Source organism: Dipodomys ordii, unplaced genomic scaffold (assembly GCF_000151885.1).
Source record: "Dipodomys ordii isolate 6190 unplaced genomic scaffold, Dord_2.0 Scaffold20, whole genome shotgun sequence".
Classification (NCBI taxonomy): domain Eukaryota; kingdom Metazoa; phylum Chordata; class Mammalia; order Rodentia; family Heteromyidae; genus Dipodomys; species Dipodomys ordii.
In genome coordinates this window covers 20,219,844-20,238,949 of record NW_012267236.1, presented here as the reverse complement: position 1 = coordinate 20,238,949, position 19,106 = coordinate 20,219,844, and the positions used below count along the sequence as shown (strand labels likewise).

At 48.7% G+C, this 19,106-nt stretch overlaps 1 protein-coding gene across 3 annotated transcripts in view; it reads left to right on the top strand.

The window, feature by feature from the left end:
• Lpin1 (lipin 1) overlaps positions 1 to 19,106 on the top strand; it is a 40,403-nt gene that overhangs the window by 8,306 nt on the left and 12,991 nt on the right. For all 3 annotated transcript variants that reach the window (XM_013013710.1, XM_013013709.1, XM_013013708.1), the window contains 10 exons: positions 1,148 to 1,277; positions 2,677 to 2,983; positions 3,312 to 3,405; positions 4,052 to 4,242; positions 4,831 to 4,924; positions 6,099 to 6,168; positions 9,583 to 9,675; positions 11,848 to 11,927; positions 17,696 to 17,822; positions 18,907 to 19,055. In XM_013013710.1, coding sequence (XP_012869164.1) covers positions 1,148 to 1,277; positions 2,677 to 2,983; positions 3,312 to 3,405; positions 4,052 to 4,242; positions 4,831 to 4,924; positions 6,099 to 6,168; positions 9,583 to 9,675; positions 11,848 to 11,927; positions 17,696 to 17,822; positions 18,907 to 19,055 — 1,335 coding nt within the window. The remainder of the gene's footprint in view (positions 1 to 1,147; positions 1,278 to 2,676; positions 2,984 to 3,311; positions 3,406 to 4,051; positions 4,243 to 4,830; positions 4,925 to 6,098; positions 6,169 to 9,582; positions 9,676 to 11,847; positions 11,928 to 17,695; positions 17,823 to 18,906; positions 19,056 to 19,106) is intronic.

Sequence of the window (19,106 nt, the reverse complement as noted above, 5' to 3'; positions counted from 1 at the left end):
GTTCCTGCCTGAGCGCGGAGTTCATCTGCTTATGCAACCCCCAAAGCTAGGATTGTAGGCATGTGCTCCCTTGTGTTCAGCAGTTGATGAGGGGATCTTACCAAGTCCCCTCCTTCCCCCACCCAGGCCAGCTTCACCTTTGATCCTCCCTTTCTCAGCCTCCCAAGTAGCTAGGATTATAAACACAAGCCACCAGTTCCCAGTTTAAATGGTGTTTTCTTTCTGTCTAGATGTTAATTGCTTCTTCGGCCAGTTGGTTTGGCTGCACAGCAGTAAGATTTTGTGAAGGTCTCTGGAGCACACATATAGCAAGCAGAGAGTGAGAAGGTGACGCACCATTTAGAAGCTGGCCTCAAAGTGGCATGATGCCACTGTCCCCACAGAGTTGGGCCTTTGAGAATGGCAGGGTCTCTGAAGGATTCCCAGAACACTCAGCGGCTTATAAGATGTCAGTCTGTATGTCTAGTAAAGTCAGTATATGGTGCTGTGTTGCTGTTTCCAAAGCTAGTGCAGATTTGTAAATATTTAAATCATGGGATATAATGTTGCCTGCCAGGACCCTGCGTGGCTGCCCGACAGTTGAGATGCATCTTGTGCCAGTCGAGGGCTCAGCTCAGGGTGAGCCGATTGTGTGTATGCTGGCCCTGGAGCTTGAACTCAGGGCCTGGGTATTGTCCCTTACCTCAAAGCTGACATTCTACCACTTGAACCATACCTCCACTTTCAGCTTTTTGGTGCTATTATAATAGGAATAGGAATAGGAACTTCACAGACTTTTCTTCCTGGGCTGGCAACAAATTATGATCCTCAGATCTCAGGCTCCTGAGTAACTAGATTACAGGCATGTATTTTTCCTCTGCCTGTCTGTCTGTCTGTCTGTCTCTTTTCTAGATGCTGCATTTCTTATCTTGTCTCTCCTGAATTTGGCAGTCATTTGTTTTTGGTCACCCACATTTTGGGAATATCTTCCTCCTGGAAGCCAGGTGCATGGACCCCTGGTGGCCAAAGACGGGATTGCCCCAAGGCTGTGCTCCCAAGGGGCTGGTATCTAGGTGTATTTTCTGGGTTATTTGAACCCTGGATTTGAGTCAAAGACAAGGAAAGAGTTTCTTTCCTCACTTACATTGTGAGTTTGTGTTTTCTTAAGTCCCTCAGGGTCCCGACCCTCAACCCCCAAAAGCGACTCAGAATTGGTCAGCAAGTCCACGGACAGACCCATGCAGAAGAACAACCTAGAAATGCTGTGGCTTTGGGGAGAATTGCCACAGGCTGCAAAGGTGAGTCCTTCCTCACGTCTGCCATGCATGATGATCTCCACATTAGCCAGATCCAGCTTTCTGCTGGTTCCATGGGCTTTCCGTGTTGGTTTTGAACCGTCGTCCTCAGATCTCAGCCTCCTGAGGATCTGGGATTACAGGCCCGAGCCGCTGGCACACCTGGCTCGCTCATAAATCAGTCTTACTTTTGATCAAGTGAATTGTTTTCCATAACTGGAAATCCCTATAGGTGTGGTCAGTTGTCATCTCTGTGAATGAGGGACCACCATTTGGGGGCTAATTCACTGAAACATAGTGCATAGAGAGGCATGTTGGATCCTGAGTGAGTAGCATAGCTGAGATTTCACTTGTCCACGCAGCTTGCCTGCAGATGGACACAGGCAGGGCGTGGTCAGCTGGGTTGGGGCCAGTCCCTGCAGTTGCCACCACCTTGACTTGCTGTCCCCACAAGGATGGACAATCAGAGGGGATTTTATGGGCCACACTGTCAGCCATTTTTGTGTGGTTTGAGAAAAGGTCTCACTGTATGCTCAGGCTGGGCTAGACTCCTATTTGGACTTGAATGGTAGGTGTACCCTACTGAGCCCAGCCTTATGTCCCTTCCCCCCTCAGCTGGATAGGCCAGCTGTGTACCACCGTGCCCAGCCATTGGTTGAGAGGGAGTCTCTCAGATTCCCCCTACCCTTCTCCAGGATGACAGGCTTGAGTCACCCTGGCTGGCTAATGAGTTTTTTCTTATTGATGTGATTATACCATCTACTGAGCCCTTGACATTGCCTGCACTTGCTGCTATTTGCCTCACTTTTGTCTGGTAGTTGATGTTCTATGTGAAACCTCATTTACTTTGGAATTAGTACTTTGGCTTCGGACTTCTGGGCATGCATGAAAAACAACAGGTGGTCCTTAGGTTGAAAAGTCTCTGCCATGCATTATTCATTGACCACATTTCTTTGGTAACTCTTTCTCTTTGCCTGTGCTTGGACTTTATCCTTGAGATACCACCTCACCCCAGTTAGAATGGCTATAATCAAGAAATCTAATAACAACAGATGCTGGAGGGGATGTGGCCAAAAGGGAACCATACTGCATTGATGGTGGGAGTGTAAACTTTGGAAAGCAGTATGGAGGTTCCTCAAAAGACTCCACATAGAGCTCCTCTGTGACCCAGCAATCCCACTTTTGTACATTTACCCAAATGATCACAAACAAAACCATACTAAAGCTTACCAGCACAACTATGTTTATTGCAGCATTATTCACCATAGCTAAGATATGGAATCAACCCAGATGCCTCTCAGTAGATGAATGGATGAAGAAAATGTGGTATATATACACAATGGAATTCTATGCCTCCATTGGACTTTTTCTCGACTCAGTCTCTCTCTCTTCTTTGGTTTAGTCATCTTCTCCACACAAGATGAAAGAATCCAGCCCCTTGTGCAGCAGGAAAATTTGTGAGAAGACTCACTTCCAGGCCATTCACAGCGAGTCTTCAGATACCTTCAGTGACCAGTCCCCAACCTTAGTGGAAGCGCCACTCGCAGAGCCCAGCAAGCCTCCCATGGAAATGCAGTTTGTGTGTGAAGACGACCTGGAGGCTTTGGGAGCGGCCGCCCCACCTCTACCTATGGCCGAAGAGCTCAAGTCCCCGGCTGCCAGCTCCTTGCAGATGGGGGCCAAGATGGACTCTCCTTCTAGGAAGAAGGGTATGAGGCCCAGGCTTCCTTTCCAGCCCTCTATCCAGGCTCTGTGCATAGCAGAGTTCCTCCTTCCTCCCCAGGTTCAAAGTCAAGGTTTCCTTCTCCTATGTGTTTGGGGCCAGAAGTGAGTCCAGTTTTAGAATGCGTAGCCAGGGTTGTGAAATGTGCAAGCCATGCCTCGTTGCGTGGTGAAGCCACGCTCCATGCAGGGCCACACACACACCTGCTCCCACTCTGGTTCTTGGGCCGGTTCTGCCCACAGTGCCCCGGGTCCTGCAGCTCTGAGTCCGCGGGGTTTCTGGCAGTGCTCTGACTGGATTGTTCACTCTTTCAGATAAACGGAGTAGACATCTAGGCGCCGACGGCGTCTACCTCGACGACCTCACGGACATGGATCCAGAAGTGGCAGCCCTGTATTTCCCCAAAAAGTAAAACTTCTCTCTGTTCTTCCTATTTTCTGTCCTGTGAGGATTAGTCTGCATGAGTCCAGTGTTCCCCGATTGTGAGACAGGACACAAAGGCAGCATGGGGAACGGGATTGGCATTTGACTCAGGAAGTCTCAGACACGCCCTTGAATCTGATGTGCCCATTGGTGTGTGGCCTAGGGCTGCCCAGAGCTCCGAATGGGAGCCTGGGCTCCAGGTTGTGCCCCATGACAAAACCCCAGGCTGGGTCACAGGTCAGTGGCCCACCAGCTGCCTGGGACATTTTCCTCTCTGGAGAGATTCTCGTGTGGTCCTTGGAGACCCCAGCCTGCGCCCCCTGGGATGGGGCTGGGCCAGCTCCCTGATGGGTAAGTGGTTGGAGCACTGCCCTTGTCCGTGGTACATCCTTCACGGTTTGTTTCACAAGGGATTGCAGAGTTGGAGGAGAAAGCAGGCCACCCATGATTGCGTTCTCTCCTGGGGTGAACTTACTTCACTGCAAACCTGTCCTGACATGAAATCATCTGCTCCTCCAGGGGTGGCAGCCTGGCAGAGGGTCACGTGATGTCACGCGCGGATCACGTGACATGGGTGTGGGGCCTCAGGGATGGAAAAGGCCCCACAACAGCTCCTCCTTCCTCCTTCCAGCGGAGACCCCCCGGGGCTCGCCAAGCCTGCCAGCGACTGTGGAGTGCGGTCGGCCAACCAGTCCCCGCAGTCGGTGGGCAGCTCCGGCATTGACAGCGGCATGGAGAGCACCTCGGACGGGCTGAGGGACCTGCCCTCCATCGCCATCTCCCTCTGTGGGGGGCTCAGCGACCACCGGGAGATCACAAAAGGTACTGGCCAAGGAACGAGGAAGGTGAGGAGGTCAGGGCCGGCCAGGCCCCGAGGATGCAGTGTAGGGCTGCTGTCTGGTGCCCCAGTCCTGTGGCCTCTGGCTTGGTCATTGAGGGGGGACGCTGTCCCCCACCCATTCCCCCCAGGTGACAGTCTAAGCGGCCCAGCCGCCCACACCGCTCAAGCCTACTTTGGACAGGACATTGATTTTCATTCACCTCCCTCTCCCTTCTTCACAACCCCTAGGAGGTGGACGTGGCCACAACCCCCCCCCCCCGCCCCGCCCCGGGGTTCAAACCCTGGCAGCCAGGGTTTGAGCTGATGGCGCTGATAGCCACTGCTCTGCCTCTGGACGTCCCAGTGCAGGGCACATGGCCCCAAACGCAGTGCCCTGGGCTTGGTGCCAGCCTCACGCATGCTGCAGGCCCTTCATGGTACCTTACCTGCATCGGCTGCACCTTTACATGCATCAGCTGCACCGTTGGAATGTGTGAACTCTCAGAAAACGTTCAGGCGTGGGTGGAGTTGGCCTGCTTGTAACCACAGTGCCCTTGCTTTTCCCTTCACCCCTCCCATGGCCGTCGCAGACGCATTTCTGGAGCAGGCCGTGTCGTACCAACAGTTTGTGGACAACCCCGCCATCATCGACGACCCCAACCTGGTGGTGAAGATCGGCAATAAGTAAGTGCTGTCGCAGGTTACCCTGCCACTGCTCCATACTGTTTGAATATACAGACGTAGGTGTTCAACCTCAGAACTACGTCAAATAGTCTCGACATAAGCTCTTTGCCATTGGCTAATTCTGGGTTCCCTTGTCGCAGATGGCCTGAGGTGTCTGATTGTAATATACAGCTCTACTGAGGTTTTTTCTTCATCCTTCCCCTTCCTCTCTCCTTCCCTTTCTCCCTCCTTCCCTCCCCCTCCCCACTTCTCCTCCCCTCTTCTCCTCCCTTTCTCCTCCTCCCTCCTTTCTCCCCCCCTGTCCCCCTCCCTCTCCCCTCTCCCTCCTCTTCCCATCTCTCCTTTCTCCTTTCCCCTCTCCCTCTCCTTTCTCTCCCTCCCCCTTCTTTTTCCCTCCCCCCTCTCCCCTCTCCTCCCTCTCCCTTCTCCTTCTTCTCTCTTTCCCTGCCTCTTTCTTTCTTGGCCCATCTTTCTTGGTCCCCTTTTACCGGAACTTGAACTCAGGGCTTTGAGCTTTTGCTTGGCTTTTTCACTCAAGGCCACAACTTCAGCCACAGCTCTACTTTTTTTGGCTTTTTGCTGGTTAATGGGAGATAAGAGTCTATGGACTTTCCTCTCCCAGCTAGCCTTGAGCGGCAGTCTTCCGATCTCAGCCTGCTGCGTAGCTAGGATTACAGTGCAGCACCCCTCTGTACTGGCTTTCAGATTGACCACATAAAGTGTGGTGCCTCGTCTGGGGGCTTTGTGCCCTGTGCTGTGCTGGGTATGCAGTGAAGCTGCCCTCTTAGAGCTGTCCTTATCTGAGGCTGGAACTGCGTGTGTCTCGGTGGACAGGTGGCACACTTGCCTCCTGAGTGGAAGTCACGCTGCTGGAGTTGCCCTGTCCTTAAAGCATGGCAGGCTGTGCCACAGGTTGGCTCATGGCCTGGTGCTGGGGCTGCACAGGGGACTTGGCTGCCGTTCAGCTAGCATTGTGTGCAGTTGTCACTGTGTCCCTGCTGCCACCTTGCCGTGGCTTTTGGGGTTTGATGGTGGAGGGAGAAGTAGCAGCAGGGCGGGGCTCTGAGGGTCTCCTGGGGCCTCGGGGCTTTCTGTGAGTCTGTGCGAGACATCAGGAAGGTGTTCAGTGTGGGCTGTGGGCTTCTCACGTCTGTCTCGTTACTCCATCCATCAGGTATTATAATTGGACAACAGCAGCGCCTCTGCTCCTGGCAATGCAAGCCTTCCAGAAACCTTTGCCAAAGGTGAGCGTTAACACGAGAAAGATGGGGGGGGGCGGGGCGCGGGTAACTGGGACGGGGTCGGGGGGAGATTTAGCGTTCACTTTAGAAACCCCCAACTGAATTGCTCTGTGCTGACTTGAGCTTTGGGAATACTAATGTGGGGAGTTTTGGATCCGGAACGTCCTGCCCCCTCCTGGGTGCCAGGGCCAAACTCCCCCCTCAAGGCCTTGAGGACCAGGGAGCCTGTTCTCAGCATTGGCTGCACCAGATTATGAGTGGATGTCAGAGCCAAGTGGTGACGAGGAGGGAGGGCGCAGGCAGGGAAGGAGGGCGTTAGGAGACGAAGGTAACGTTGGGTGCAGCTCAACAGGATGCAGCCCTGTGCCTGATTCTGAGCCAAGAGAAGCACATACCCATAATTCCTTTGGCATGGAGTGTGTGTGTGTGTGTGAGTGTGTGTGTGTGTGTGTGTGTGTGTATGTATGTGTGCATGCGCCAGTATTGAGGCTTCAACTCAGGCCTTACACTCTCTCTTGGCTTTTGTTCTCAAATGCTCTACCACTTCGGCCACCTCCACTTTTTTTTTGCTGGTTAATTGGAGATAAGCCATTTTCTTGGCTTCTCATTTCCTGGTCATAACTGTATATGTCTGCTCAGGCTGGCTTTGAACCCCGATCCTCAGATCTCCCTTCCTGAGTAGCTTGGATTACATGTGTAAGCCTCCAGCACCCAGTGGAATTGTAGGGTTTTGTTATAGAGACCCCCATCTTAGATTTGCTTCCTTGGTACACTTAGCCAGGGCTTGGTACCGCAGAAACTCTTGCCCAGAGTTCTATCATTTGTGGCTCTTAAAGGTCAAATCTGGCGTTGTTGAGTCTGCGCTTGCTCCTTCAAGGCTGTGTCTGTTGTGATGAGGGGATGTTTGTTCTGCTGAGTGGATTTCGTTATGTCCTTGTCAGCTTCTTCCTGGTGTTTGTACCCTGGGATACGTTTTCATATTATTTCTTAAGTCTTACAAATTAGTAAGAAAAAGGAAGGACAGTTGTAATAGAAATATAGTTTAAAAAGTTTATAGGAAAATGCTCAAATGTAAGCCAGTCCTTTTGACAGGCACTGAACAGATTCTTAGTAGTATTTTTTCTTTTCTCTTTCCTCTCTCTCTCTCTCTCTGTCTTTCTCCCTCCTTCCCTCCCTCCCTCCTTCCTTCCTTCCTTCTTTTTGTGGGGCTTGAACGCATTGCTCCTGAGGTCTTTTTGCTCAAGGCTAGCACTTTGAGCCATAGCCCCACTTTCAGTTTTCTGGTGCTTAATTGGAGATAAAAGTCTCGTGGGCTGGCTTTGAAGTATGACACTCAGATCTCAGCCCCCTGAGTAGTAAGATTATACAGGTGTGAACCACTGGAGCCCGGCTGTTTCTTTTTTTTAATTTTCTTTCTATTTATGGTGTTTCTCTAGTTCAGAAATTATTTTCATATGTAGAATTATCTTTTCTCTTACGGCTGTTGGGTTTTGTGTATACTTAGAATGATCTTGCTTCGCCATTTCTAAAACCTGTGGAAATATTCCCTGTATTTTCTTTATGTGCTTTGTTTTACTTTAAATCTTTGATCCAACTATAATTCTTTGGAGAGTAATAAGGGAATTTCAGGAACCTAATTCATTTTCCCCAGATGCTTATTGAACCAGGGCACTTTGGGTTGCAGAAAACAATGATTAGACATGACTTAAATACTATGGATTTATTATCTGCTATGACAGGAATCTTAGAGGTTGCTCTGTTGGGGCTTGATGAATTCTCTGTGATTTTTCTTGGCTTTTCATTTCCTGGTCATAAATGACAGCTTTACATGTTGTCTCCTTACACAACCATATCCAGAGTGGGAAGGAGGGGGCAGATTCCTGACATTTCATTGGCTCGAACTTGATCACTTTTAACCTGGTTGTTGGCCGAACATTGGAGTAGTGCTCTCAGTGGAGTAGCTGTCAGTCAGTAGTGTGGACCAGTTGAGTTTGTCTTCTGGAACTGAACCTTCCACAATATTTTTCAGCCAGATTCTTGGCTTTGTTGCCAAGAAAGAAGGGAGGAGGGCATGTGGGCAAGTAACTAGCTTCATAATCATCCCAGTACCATTTATTTTTATTAAATAGTCATTTCCCCCATGGATTACTGATTACAACTCTTTGTAGTCAATAGCTCCATGACTTTGGATTATTTTTAAGTTTTCTGCTATGTTTACTCATGGACCAGCACTGCATACTCCTAGTTACTATAGCTTTAAAATATTTTTAATACTTGGTAAATCCTGGTTACTATTATCCTTCTGTCTGAGAGCTTTTTTGACTATTTTGTTTTTTCAAATAAACTTTAGAATCAGTGTGTCTAGGTCTAAAATGCTGTTTTTTTAAAAAAAATTGGGTGTAGTTATTCATGAGTTAAGGGAGAAATAAGGAAAATGATTTCTTCTTTTGAAAAAGTTTTTAGAATATTTTTTATTATCTATCGGTAGTGTACAAAGGACTGTTCATTTAACAAAGCAGTTTATGAATGTCACCCCTTATCTTTATGCATTATGGTTGAACATTGTATATATGATTTTCATTTTAGTGTGCTCAGATTTTCTTTTGTGTTAGATAAGGATCTTTTCGATGATAAGAGGAAAGTACTCTTCAGGCTAATAGTGTGAGTTATTTGTCTCCTTGCCTATCTCTTGCTGGGTAGAGTGATCTAAGCCCTTGTTTCATTATTAGATATGAGTCTGCACATGAAAGTTGCATAAACAGAGGAAGAGGAATTAGAAAACATTTTCCTAGGTCCTGGAATTAGCCTCGAGAAGAACTGGTCTTGGGAATTCTTAGAAAGTTATTAATTCACATGTAATGTCCCCCATTTAGCTTCCGTTTCCTTGGAGTATGAGTTTAATATAAATCCAAGTACATCTTTTAAAGTTTGTTTTGTCAAAATTGGAGAATTCATGTTTCTTAAAATGTCCTGTGCATTTTGTTTTGTTTAAAATGGTTTGATCTTGTTATCATAGTAATCATTTCATGTTTTATTTTTATAATCATCCTATTGAGGGTAACAATATCTTAGTTAGCCATTTTAATTTGGAAATTTCTGGTCTTACTAATCACTAATGATTTTTAATGCTTTCTTTTTTGTTGTTGTCGTGTTATGTTTTATTTGTTGTTTGTTTATTCTTTTAACATCTCCTAAGTCTTCATGCTTAAGTTACCTTACTGTAATTTTGGACACCATTAGGTTTTGCTTCTCTAAAATTTTTAATTCACAAATAGTATGTTGTGGTTTTTTTTTTAATTTTCTTTCTTTTTCTCCCCTATTTTTTTCAGTCTTTTTAGCATGTGTTTCTTTCAGTTTGATGCACTCAGTTGATCTTTTTTTGGTTCCATTATTTATGTTACCATCCATTTAAAACAGGCCACCGTGGAATCTATCATGAGGGATAAGATGCCCAAAAAGGGAGGAAGATGGTGGTTTTCCTGGAGGGGCCGAAACACCACAATCAAAGAGGTAAGGGCAGAGTACCGAGTGGGCATTTGTACTTGGAAGGGTTTGGTTTTGTGCAGTGATGTTTGTTTCTAGGTACTTGCATCAGATCAGCAGAGTTGAAGGGTGCAAAGTGATCAGGGTTGAAAGGTGAGAGAGAGGCCATTAGGCTTTTGGGTCATTGCCTGTAAGTCTGGATACTGATGTAGAGTTGTTCTCCCTCTGTAAGATTTCAGTCTCTTTTATTTTTGTTGGTGGTGGGGCTTGAACTCAGGGCCTGGATGCTCTCTCTGAGCTTTTGTGCTGGAGGCTGGAGCTCTATCATTTTGAGCTACAGCTCCACTTCCAGTGTCTGGTGGTTAATTGGAAATAAGAGTCTCATGGACTTTCCTGCCCAGATTGCTTTTGAGTGGCATGAGCCACCAGTACCAGGCTAGGTTTCTGTATATCAAGAAGAAGACCTTCAACATAATAATTTAATTTTCTAGAAAAATTATCTATCTGGAGCATGAATTTCTCTTTTCTTGGAAGATTCATCTGACCTGCTGTTCTAGGCTCTCTGAGCATTGCCTAGGTACTTTTCCTTCTTAAATTTAGTCACAGTTTATAATATATGCAGTTAGTGGGACTGTTGTCCAGCTCGTTTCTTCTGCTCCAGACCTTAAACTCCTTGAAGGCAGAGGTCATGGGTAGCTTTGACCCCTGTGGTCATGCCTGGAACTCACACTGGGCCACATAGAGGGATTTGCTTTTATTTGTTGAGAGAATGATGGTTGTTTGGGTTAAATAACCACAAGGTTCAATAAATCTATTGAAACCCTAAAATAAACCCCATCAAACTCAGTTTATTCCACTCTTTAAAAGGGACGAGGGCTGTGGTAGAGCCTTACCTAGGTCGAATTGTCCTTTGACATTTTCTCATGGAGCATCTGACTTTGTTGATTGTCTCATTATCTCTAGGGTAGACACAAGTTGGAGCCAACATATATGCTTTTCTTGGGGGACTTAAAGCAAAAAGGGTCTTTAGTTTTCTTACTAAATGGCAGAGTGTTCTAGAATTGTAGCTTGAAGTACATTTTGAAGACTTCTTTATTTGTAGAGTATCTGAATTCCCACCAATTTGGTGAGAAAGGAGTATTTATGAAATCAAATATGTCTTTACAAGCTAAAATATATATTCCAGCTATATGTACATTTTCTGCACTAAAGATGGCTAATGGTGGTACAGGTTATATACCTTGATAAATAGGTTAAAAACAACCAACTATGTCATATTTATGTGCTCATAAACAACTCAAGAGCACCTGCCATTATTTGTCCTAATGATATGTGAAGACAGTCACCATGTTGTATAGTTTATGGTGTTTGTTTCTTTGTTACAATGCCCTGGTGGAAATGATGAACCGGTTTTCTGAACAAGGGAAAAGGAGGTTGCCTTGTGTACCCTTTGTCCTTTAATATGTCTTTCTGGTCTATTCCAGCTTAGTCTTGGGTCCTCTCCCCCCCCTCCCCCCCTCCCCGGCCTCTTTCCTGCTGGGTGCGGGCTCTCTGTTGCTCGCACAGTCCTTCATTATCACTAGAGCAGTGCTGGGGGCGGGGGGCGGGGCAGAATCTCACCCCCACTTCACAGATGTGAAAGTAAGGGGTGTGCCACTGGAAGACGTTCCCAGCGTCTGTAAGAGGCAGGAGGTGGTGTCCAAGGCCCTGGAATTCTCTAAGAAATCCAGGACTTCACTACATCCCAAGAGCAATTTCCTATGAAGAATATGTGGTATTAAAAGGAGCGAAATGCTTCCACATTTTCTCCAAGCAAAATATGGTGTGAAAATATTTTCGAGCATTTCAATCGGCAATTAGAAGAAAATATTTTGAAAGCCCCGAGGACTCCAGGCAGCCCTCGATGAAGCATTTGCAGACGAGACGGCGATGATGGCGTTTGGTTGAGTGCCACCAACACTTAGGGATAACAGACTCATTTCTGTCAAAAACATTTCTCAGCTTAATTGTATGTTTCTGTGCATAGGAGAAGCCAGGAGCTGCAAAGAAAACTTCACACAGAGCCTCCTGTGGCCACTGGGGTAGGGTCCCCTGTGGGGTCCTGCCTGAGCTTTGGGGGAACCTGTGGCAGAATAGAGGCTTTTGTACCAGTCCCTTTGCTTTGCTCCTTCTGTGACCATTGCTTTTCTTCTTCCCCAGGAAAGTAAGTCAGAGCAGTGCCTGCCTGGAAAGAGCCACAGTACTGGAGAGCAGCCAGCCCAGCTCGGCATGGCCCCCAGGTAAGGCGGGTGGTCCTGGCAGCCCAAGATCTCACACGGCCGCTCAGGCCTGGGCCTGCCTCCCAGCAGTGGCATCTTGCTTCCCTCCGTGACCCACTGTGGGTTGTTTTAGATCAGGGTAACCATTCATAAAATGGAGGCAGTCGCTCCCTTAGGTAAATGTGAGCCTTAAATAATGAGCTGACATAACTAGAGTATTTCTCAAGGTTTCTCAAAGTGGTGGCTATCCTGTGCAGATGGCAGTGGTGATAATGCTCTCACAGTGACATGGTAACAATAAGTTCCTGCTGAAAGAATTCGCTTTGCTGTACAGGTCCAATGCTTCCTGGAACCTACTTTGCTTGCTTGCTTGCTTGCTTCCTTCCTTCCTTTATTTCCCTCCTACCCTTCTTTCTTCCTTTCCCCCTCCGCTCCTTCCTGCCTTCCTTTCCCTGATTTTGTGCTCGTTCAGCTGGTCCTCTACCACTTGAGCTGCTCCTTCAGTCAGACTTTTTGCTTGTGTTACATTTTTTGCCCGAGCTGACTTTGAATCCTGTGGATCTCGGCTTCCTGAGTGGCTATTGATATTTTTCTCATGGATGCATATTAACTTGGCACAGCAGAGATGAGTTTTTTTTCTCCTTTTGTTTGTAATGGAAGTAGTTATACAGAGGGTTTTCACCCAACATGTCAGTTTATGAGTATGATGCATCTCCACCCCCCACCCCTCCCAACCCCCCCATCCCCTCATGTCTCCTGTTACATTGCCACATTAACACTGAATGTTAGGACTGCATTCACCCGCTCCTTTCTCTCTCCATTTGCCTGCTCCCACCTTGCCTTGAGCATTACCTCTCTCAGACAACATATTTCAGCTTCCTGGTATTTATTTTATTAGACCGTAAGTTCTTCAAAGGAGTTACACAATTGGTGTTTTTAGTTCACACATGTTTGTAACATGAGGGGGTTTCATTGCGGTATTTGCATAAACACTCCCAGAAGGTTGCTGAGGTCTTGATGCTGGAGTTGTCTTCAGCTTTATCTCTGTGACAGGGCTTGGGTAACTGGCCTGTGAGGAGAGGCATTCCCCAGCTCTTACCACAGCAGTGTGGACCCTGACCCTGAATGACCTTCACCAGTAACTTCTATCCTCACAGCTTTCCTGAAAGCCAGGCCTGCATTTCCTTCCCCCCCACCCCCACCCCCGCTGGGGTGCTTGTCCTGGGGCTTGAACTCAGGGCTTGGGCACTGTTCCTGATCTATTTTGCTCAAGACTAGCACTCTACCACTTGATCCACAGCTCCACTTCTGGCTTTTTTGGGGCTTAATTGGAGATAAGAGTCTCGGATTTTCTAGCCTGGGCTGGCTTTGAATGGTGAACCTTAGATGTCAGCCTCATGTGTAGCTAGGATTACAGGTATAAGCTACTGGTGGCTAGCCTGCATTTTCTACTCAGCACACAGAAACTCCTAGCAGGTTCTTTGAGGGGCCGATCCATAGGAAATCATTTCATACCTTGGAGGCCAAGGCACAGGGCAGGGCTGTTGTCAGTGCTGCCTGCCAGTCGAACTGGTGAGGTTTTCTCCAAGAGGAGAAGCAGCTCAGATTTCGCCTCCTCTGCCTCATGCCTCGGCTGTTTGACTTAAACTCCTTCCGATGGCAAGTAGGACACAGTCCAGCTGATTTCCTTATTGTGGAGGGAGGTCTGAAGCCTGGGCAGAGCGCTTGTTTGTGAGTCAGGTACTACATAGTCCACTTGTGTTCTCAGAGGAGCCTTCTGTGTGCTGGTCTCCGTCCCTGCGCCCTTGCTTAGCGTGGGTGGGAAGGAAGCAGAGGGTAGTAGACCGAGTGCTCCAGTCTGTTCTTTGTTTTCTGACTCTGGCTCCTTCACTGGGAACAGGCTCGTGAGCATGGATGGTACTTTTTTAGGGTGCTAATCATGGAGCTTGAATTTAGGTCCTGGGCACTGTCCCTGAGCTTTGTTGCTTAAAGCTAGTGCTCTACCACTTGAGCCATACCTCTAACTTTGGGTAGGTAATTGGCGGTCAAGTTCTCACAGACTTTCTTGCCTAGGCTGGCTTTAAACTGTGATCCTCAGCCTCTTGAATAGCTAAGATGACAGGTGTGAGCTACTGGCAGCTGGCTTTCTGGTACTTTTTGAAGTGCTACTCCAGGGCTTGAACTTAGGGCAGTCTCCCTTGGATGTCTGACTCATGGCTGGTGATCTACCACTTGAGCCATGTCTCCATTCAGACATTTTGCTGGTCAATTGGAGATTGAGTCTTGAGGACTTTTCTGCCTAGGCTGGCTTCAAGACATGATCCCACAGGTCTCAGCCTCCTGAGTAGCTAGGGATTATAGGCATGAGCTACTGGTACTTGGCTTTTCTTTTTTTTTTTGCCAATTCTAGGCCTTGAACTCAGGGCCTGGGCATTGTCTTTGTGCTTTTTTGCTCAAGGAAAGTACATTTGAGCCACAGCCGTACTTCTGGCTTTTTGGTGGTTAATTGGAGATGAGTCTGGTTTCAAGCCTATAATCCTCAGATCTCAGTCTCTTGAGTAGCTAGGATTACAGGTGGGAACTACCATATAGATGGGAGCTACTGGCACTTGGCTACCTGTTTTTTTTTTAATTTTATTGTCAAGGTGATGTTCAGAGGGGTTACAGTTACATAAGTAAGTTAGTGAGTACGTTTCTTGTCAAACTTGTTACCCCCTCCCTCATTTTACTCGCACTTTCCCTCCCCCTCAGCATGCCCCTCCTCCCCAAGTTGTACAGGTTATTGGATGAATTTTGTTTAGCCCTGAGTGAGCTCGAAGGGCCCAGGCAAGTGTGTGTTAAGTATTAAGCCTAGGCCGGGGCTGTGCCAGCCCTGGATGTGATGCATCGAGCTGCCAGAGGGCTTTACAGGCAGAGGTAGTCGGGTGGACAGGTGTTGCTACCTAGGTGCCAGTAGGTCCCCATCTGTGAACTCGGGGATGAGAGTGACCTCCAGAGTGCACTCACCCCTCGGCCACACTGTAAGTCACATGTTCAGTCCCAGTCTGCAGTTCCAGCCGTCCCAAGGAAGTGTTTTGTGGCTCACAGACTGAAATCTTCCAGTCCTATCCTGCCACGTGATAGGCTCTGACCTGGGACCATGGTCACATGAGCTCTGTTAAAAGGCATAGAGGGTGATACACACTGGCAGGGGGCCCAAGTGCTCACCACTGTTCCTCTTGTCAGTTCTGGAAGATTCCAGAAGCATACCAGGCAAGCTGAAAGTAGAGGACATTGAGATGGCTTGTAGTAACTCTTTCCAAGTTGGGCCTCAGCTCATGGGGTTTTCTGGAGCTGGGTGGATTTTCCCAGTGGCTGAAAGAGTTGTGTCCACCGGTCCCCAAGACACGCGTTTTTCCTGTTCTGTAGGCATGGGTGGGTCGCTTCTCTCAGCTAGTCATTCTGCATTTCTTCATCAGTGAAGAACTGACTTCTGTGCAAGAGGACTGGAATTTTGGGGAAGCACTCAGCTTCTTTTGAGAAATGTGAATCTTTTCATCTATATGGGTGACTTTTAGTCTCCTTATTAGACATATGCAAAAGTAAAAAAAAAAGTTGTGTGCGAATGTTTTCTAATTGACAGACTTGATTGACAGAACAGTCCCTAAAGTCCCATAATTGAGCAAACAGCTTGTCACCACACAAATAATTAAAATGCCATTTGAAGAACGTACTGCGCCGTGACAGGCGTTCACGTAGACATTGTGTTGTTCTCAGCTCCTGGTCTGAACACAGTTTCACATGGTAGAGGCCTGTTTGTTTGTAAAGCAGGTGACATTTAACCAGCCTCTGTGGGAGGGGCGTGGGGCCTCCGGATGGGAGAGTGGTGGTGTCTGAGGGCAGCAGACACAAACCACCATGGATGGGGACAGGCCCTTCGCTGAAAGTACCAGTCACCAGCTACACAACTACTGTCATGTCCCATCCTGTGTCCCGTCTCTGTCCCCCCTCAACCCCTTTCCCTGGGGATTGAATTCAGGCCTGGCTCTGTCCCTGATCCTCTTTGTTCTCAAGGTTAGCACTCTGCCACTTGGGCCACAGCACCACTTCTGTCTTTTTCTGAGTAGTTTATTGGAGATAAGAGTCTCACAGACTTTTCTGCCTGGGCTGGCTTCGAACTGGGGTCCTCAGATCTCAGCCTCCTGAGTAGCTAGGATTACAGGAGTGAGCCACTGGCGCCCGGCCTGATGACTGGCTTCTTACACTAAAGCCTTAGGGCACCAGGACGAGCCTGCTTCCTGTTTTGCCAATGGCTGACTCAGTGTGATGGACGGTAGTCAGTGGCTCTGATCTCTTGGTCAGGGCTCCTCCCCGCAACTCCTTAGGTGCCGTGCTGAGGGAGGAAGCGGCTCATGAGATGCTCCATATGCAGCAGTGGGTGCTGTGTGCAGTGTGCCCGCTCACCTCTCCAGCATAGGCAGTGCTTGGGTGTAGAGACGTTCCTTGGGTGGAGGCTTTGAGGGGCCCGTGGCCATCTTATGACCATGGAAATGAGAGGAAACTAGAGGTTGAGCGCCCACGGAAGTAACTTGACGACGAGGACCGTGTGTATCCAAATTCAGTGCTAACGGATGGGGAGGGGTTGGGGCACGCCCGCTCTGGGGCCCTCAGCCTTTTCCATCCAGTTGTAGGCTGCTAAGACCTCTTTTTTTTTTGTGGCACTGGGATTTGAACTCGGGTCTCCCACTTTCTGGTCTGGCATGATGCCACTGAGCTATGCCTCCAGTCCTCTTACCTTTTTTTTTTTAACTCATTATTTTTAAGATCAGGTTCTCACTTTCCTCCCAGGCCTGCGTCCGCACCTCCATCTGCCTACTTTTATTTATGTTCCTGTTGTCATTGAGATCACAGGCATGAGCATCCTTCCCTCACGCCAGCTTCCCTCTGGAGACAGACTCTCGCAGCCTTTCCTGCCTGGGCTGGCCTCGATCCACAGGCCTCCCCTCTCCACCTCCCATGTAGCATGGGATGATGGATTGAGAAAGGGGTCTTGAGAACTTCTCTGTGTGCCTGGCCTCAGCCTCAGTCCTCCAATTCTCAGTCTCCTAAACACCTTTAGGATATAGGTGAGAGCCACTGAGGCCGGGCACTAAGACCTTTTTGAAGATAGTGGTCCTGAGAGGCAGAGCTATATCACTGGGCTGAAGATGATGTCATTGCAGGCTTTTACTCCAGGCACAATTAATTACATATCAACTTCCTAAAGCAGACATTCTACTTAAAGCACAAGGAGCCTGTGGGTTCCAGGCCTGCAAAGATGGCCTCCTCTTGGTGGGGTGGCCTGCCAGGGGTTCAGGTAGGGTAACTGGCACCTGTGTAGAAGTCCTAGCAGTGCCCTAATAATCTGGAATTTGGAGAGCTAATGCGTTTGGCTTCTGAGGACTTGGCCCTCAGCCACCGAAGAAATTGAAGCGAAGCAGTAGAGACATGCCAGTTAGCAGCTGCCTAGGCCAGAAGCCTTGACTGCTTCTCAGGAAAAGAGGTCTGTTGGTTAAAAGAATGATGAGAGCTAGTAAGTGGGCAAGCAAATGAGGAGAGGCAGCCCCCACATGAATAATGCAGCGATGCATGAATGGGCTGCAGCACAGGCTCATTGATAAATCTAAAACCATATGGTCAATGACCACCCGAGAGGTGGTTCTCGGGAGAGACCCGCTTGGCTGAGTCATTGATTCAGAGCTAATGCATTTTTAATGGCTACCTTTTTAATGGCATCTTGTAGTGGGCGGTGACATCACTGTGTGTTCTAGGATAAAGCACGAGTCATCCTCCAGTGACGAGGAGCACGCAGCTGCCAAGCCATCAAGCACCAGCCACCTCCCTCTTCTGGCAAATGTCAGCTACAAGAAGACGTTGCGGCTCACTTCCGAGCAGCTGGTGAGGCCCCTGGTCCCCGCGCACGTGCAGTGCAGGCTCTACCTCATGGCAGTCAGGGTCCTCGGTCTCTGGGGCACGTCTGAAGTTCTTCCTATTTCTTGGTTCCCATTTCTACTTCCTGGCACCTTTTATCCCCCCTCCCCCCCCCTTGCGTGCCTACACCCTCTCGGGACCCCACCATCCCTTATTTGTCGCTATACAGCCTTACTTCTTCCTTGATCTAGTGGAGCCCTCAGTGTGATACCACTTACCCCGGAGTTCTTTTTACTATGTGTGCCCGTGCACGCATCCGCAGGTATTGGGGCTTGAACTCAGGGCCTGCCTGGGTGTTGTCCCTTAGCATTTTTACTCAAGGCTTACCACTTTCAGCTCTTTTACTGGTTAATTGCAGATAAGAGTCTCATGGACTTTTCTTGTCCAGGCTGACTTCAAACTATGATCCTCAGATCTCAGCCTCCTGAGTAGCTAAGAACATAGGCATGAGCCACTGGTGCCTGCCTATGCAGCTCTTGTGGCACATCACTTAACCCCGGGAAATAGCTCTTCCAGAAGTGCTGCATCATGGTAGCCTTGTCCTTGCAAGCAGAACGCTCTGTGGAAAGGGGAAGAGCAGCAGTGTAGGTGGGCCAGAGAAAGTGGAGGCTTAATTTGCCTGTCAGGACCCATAAAGAACTAGAATAAGGGTGCAGTGTGTCACTCCTACAATCCCAGCTGCTTGGGAGATGGGAGTGCAGGATGATCAAGGTTCCAGGCTAACCTGGACAAAAGTTAGGAAGAGCTCCAATCTCTAATAAAAGCACGGTGTGGTGGTGTCTGCCTGTCATCCAAGCCACATGGGGAGGTGTACCCAGGAGGATTACAGGCTAGGTCCATCCCAATGACAGTCTGAGGCCTTGTTAGAAAAATATGCTAAGGCACAAGGCCTGGGAGTGGCTGAGTGCTCGCCTAGCAAGTGCCAGGGCCCATTCTGACCCCGTGCACGACCAGGTGGATGGTGTGTTTCTTAACGTCTTTCTCAGGAGAGAAGCCAGACGCCCGCTTTGGGGCCTTCCCTCGGGCTGACACAGGATTCATGTTTCCTTAGAAAAGCCTGAAGCTGAAGAATGGCCCCAATGACGTGGTGTTCAGCGTCACCACGCAGTACCAGGGCACCTGCCGCTGCGAGGGCACCATCTACCTGTGGAACTGGGACGACAAAGTCATCATCTCTGACATCGATGGCACCATCACCAGGTGGGCCTGGCCTCCGCAGGGCCCTGGCCTCCGCAGGGCCCTGGCCTCCGC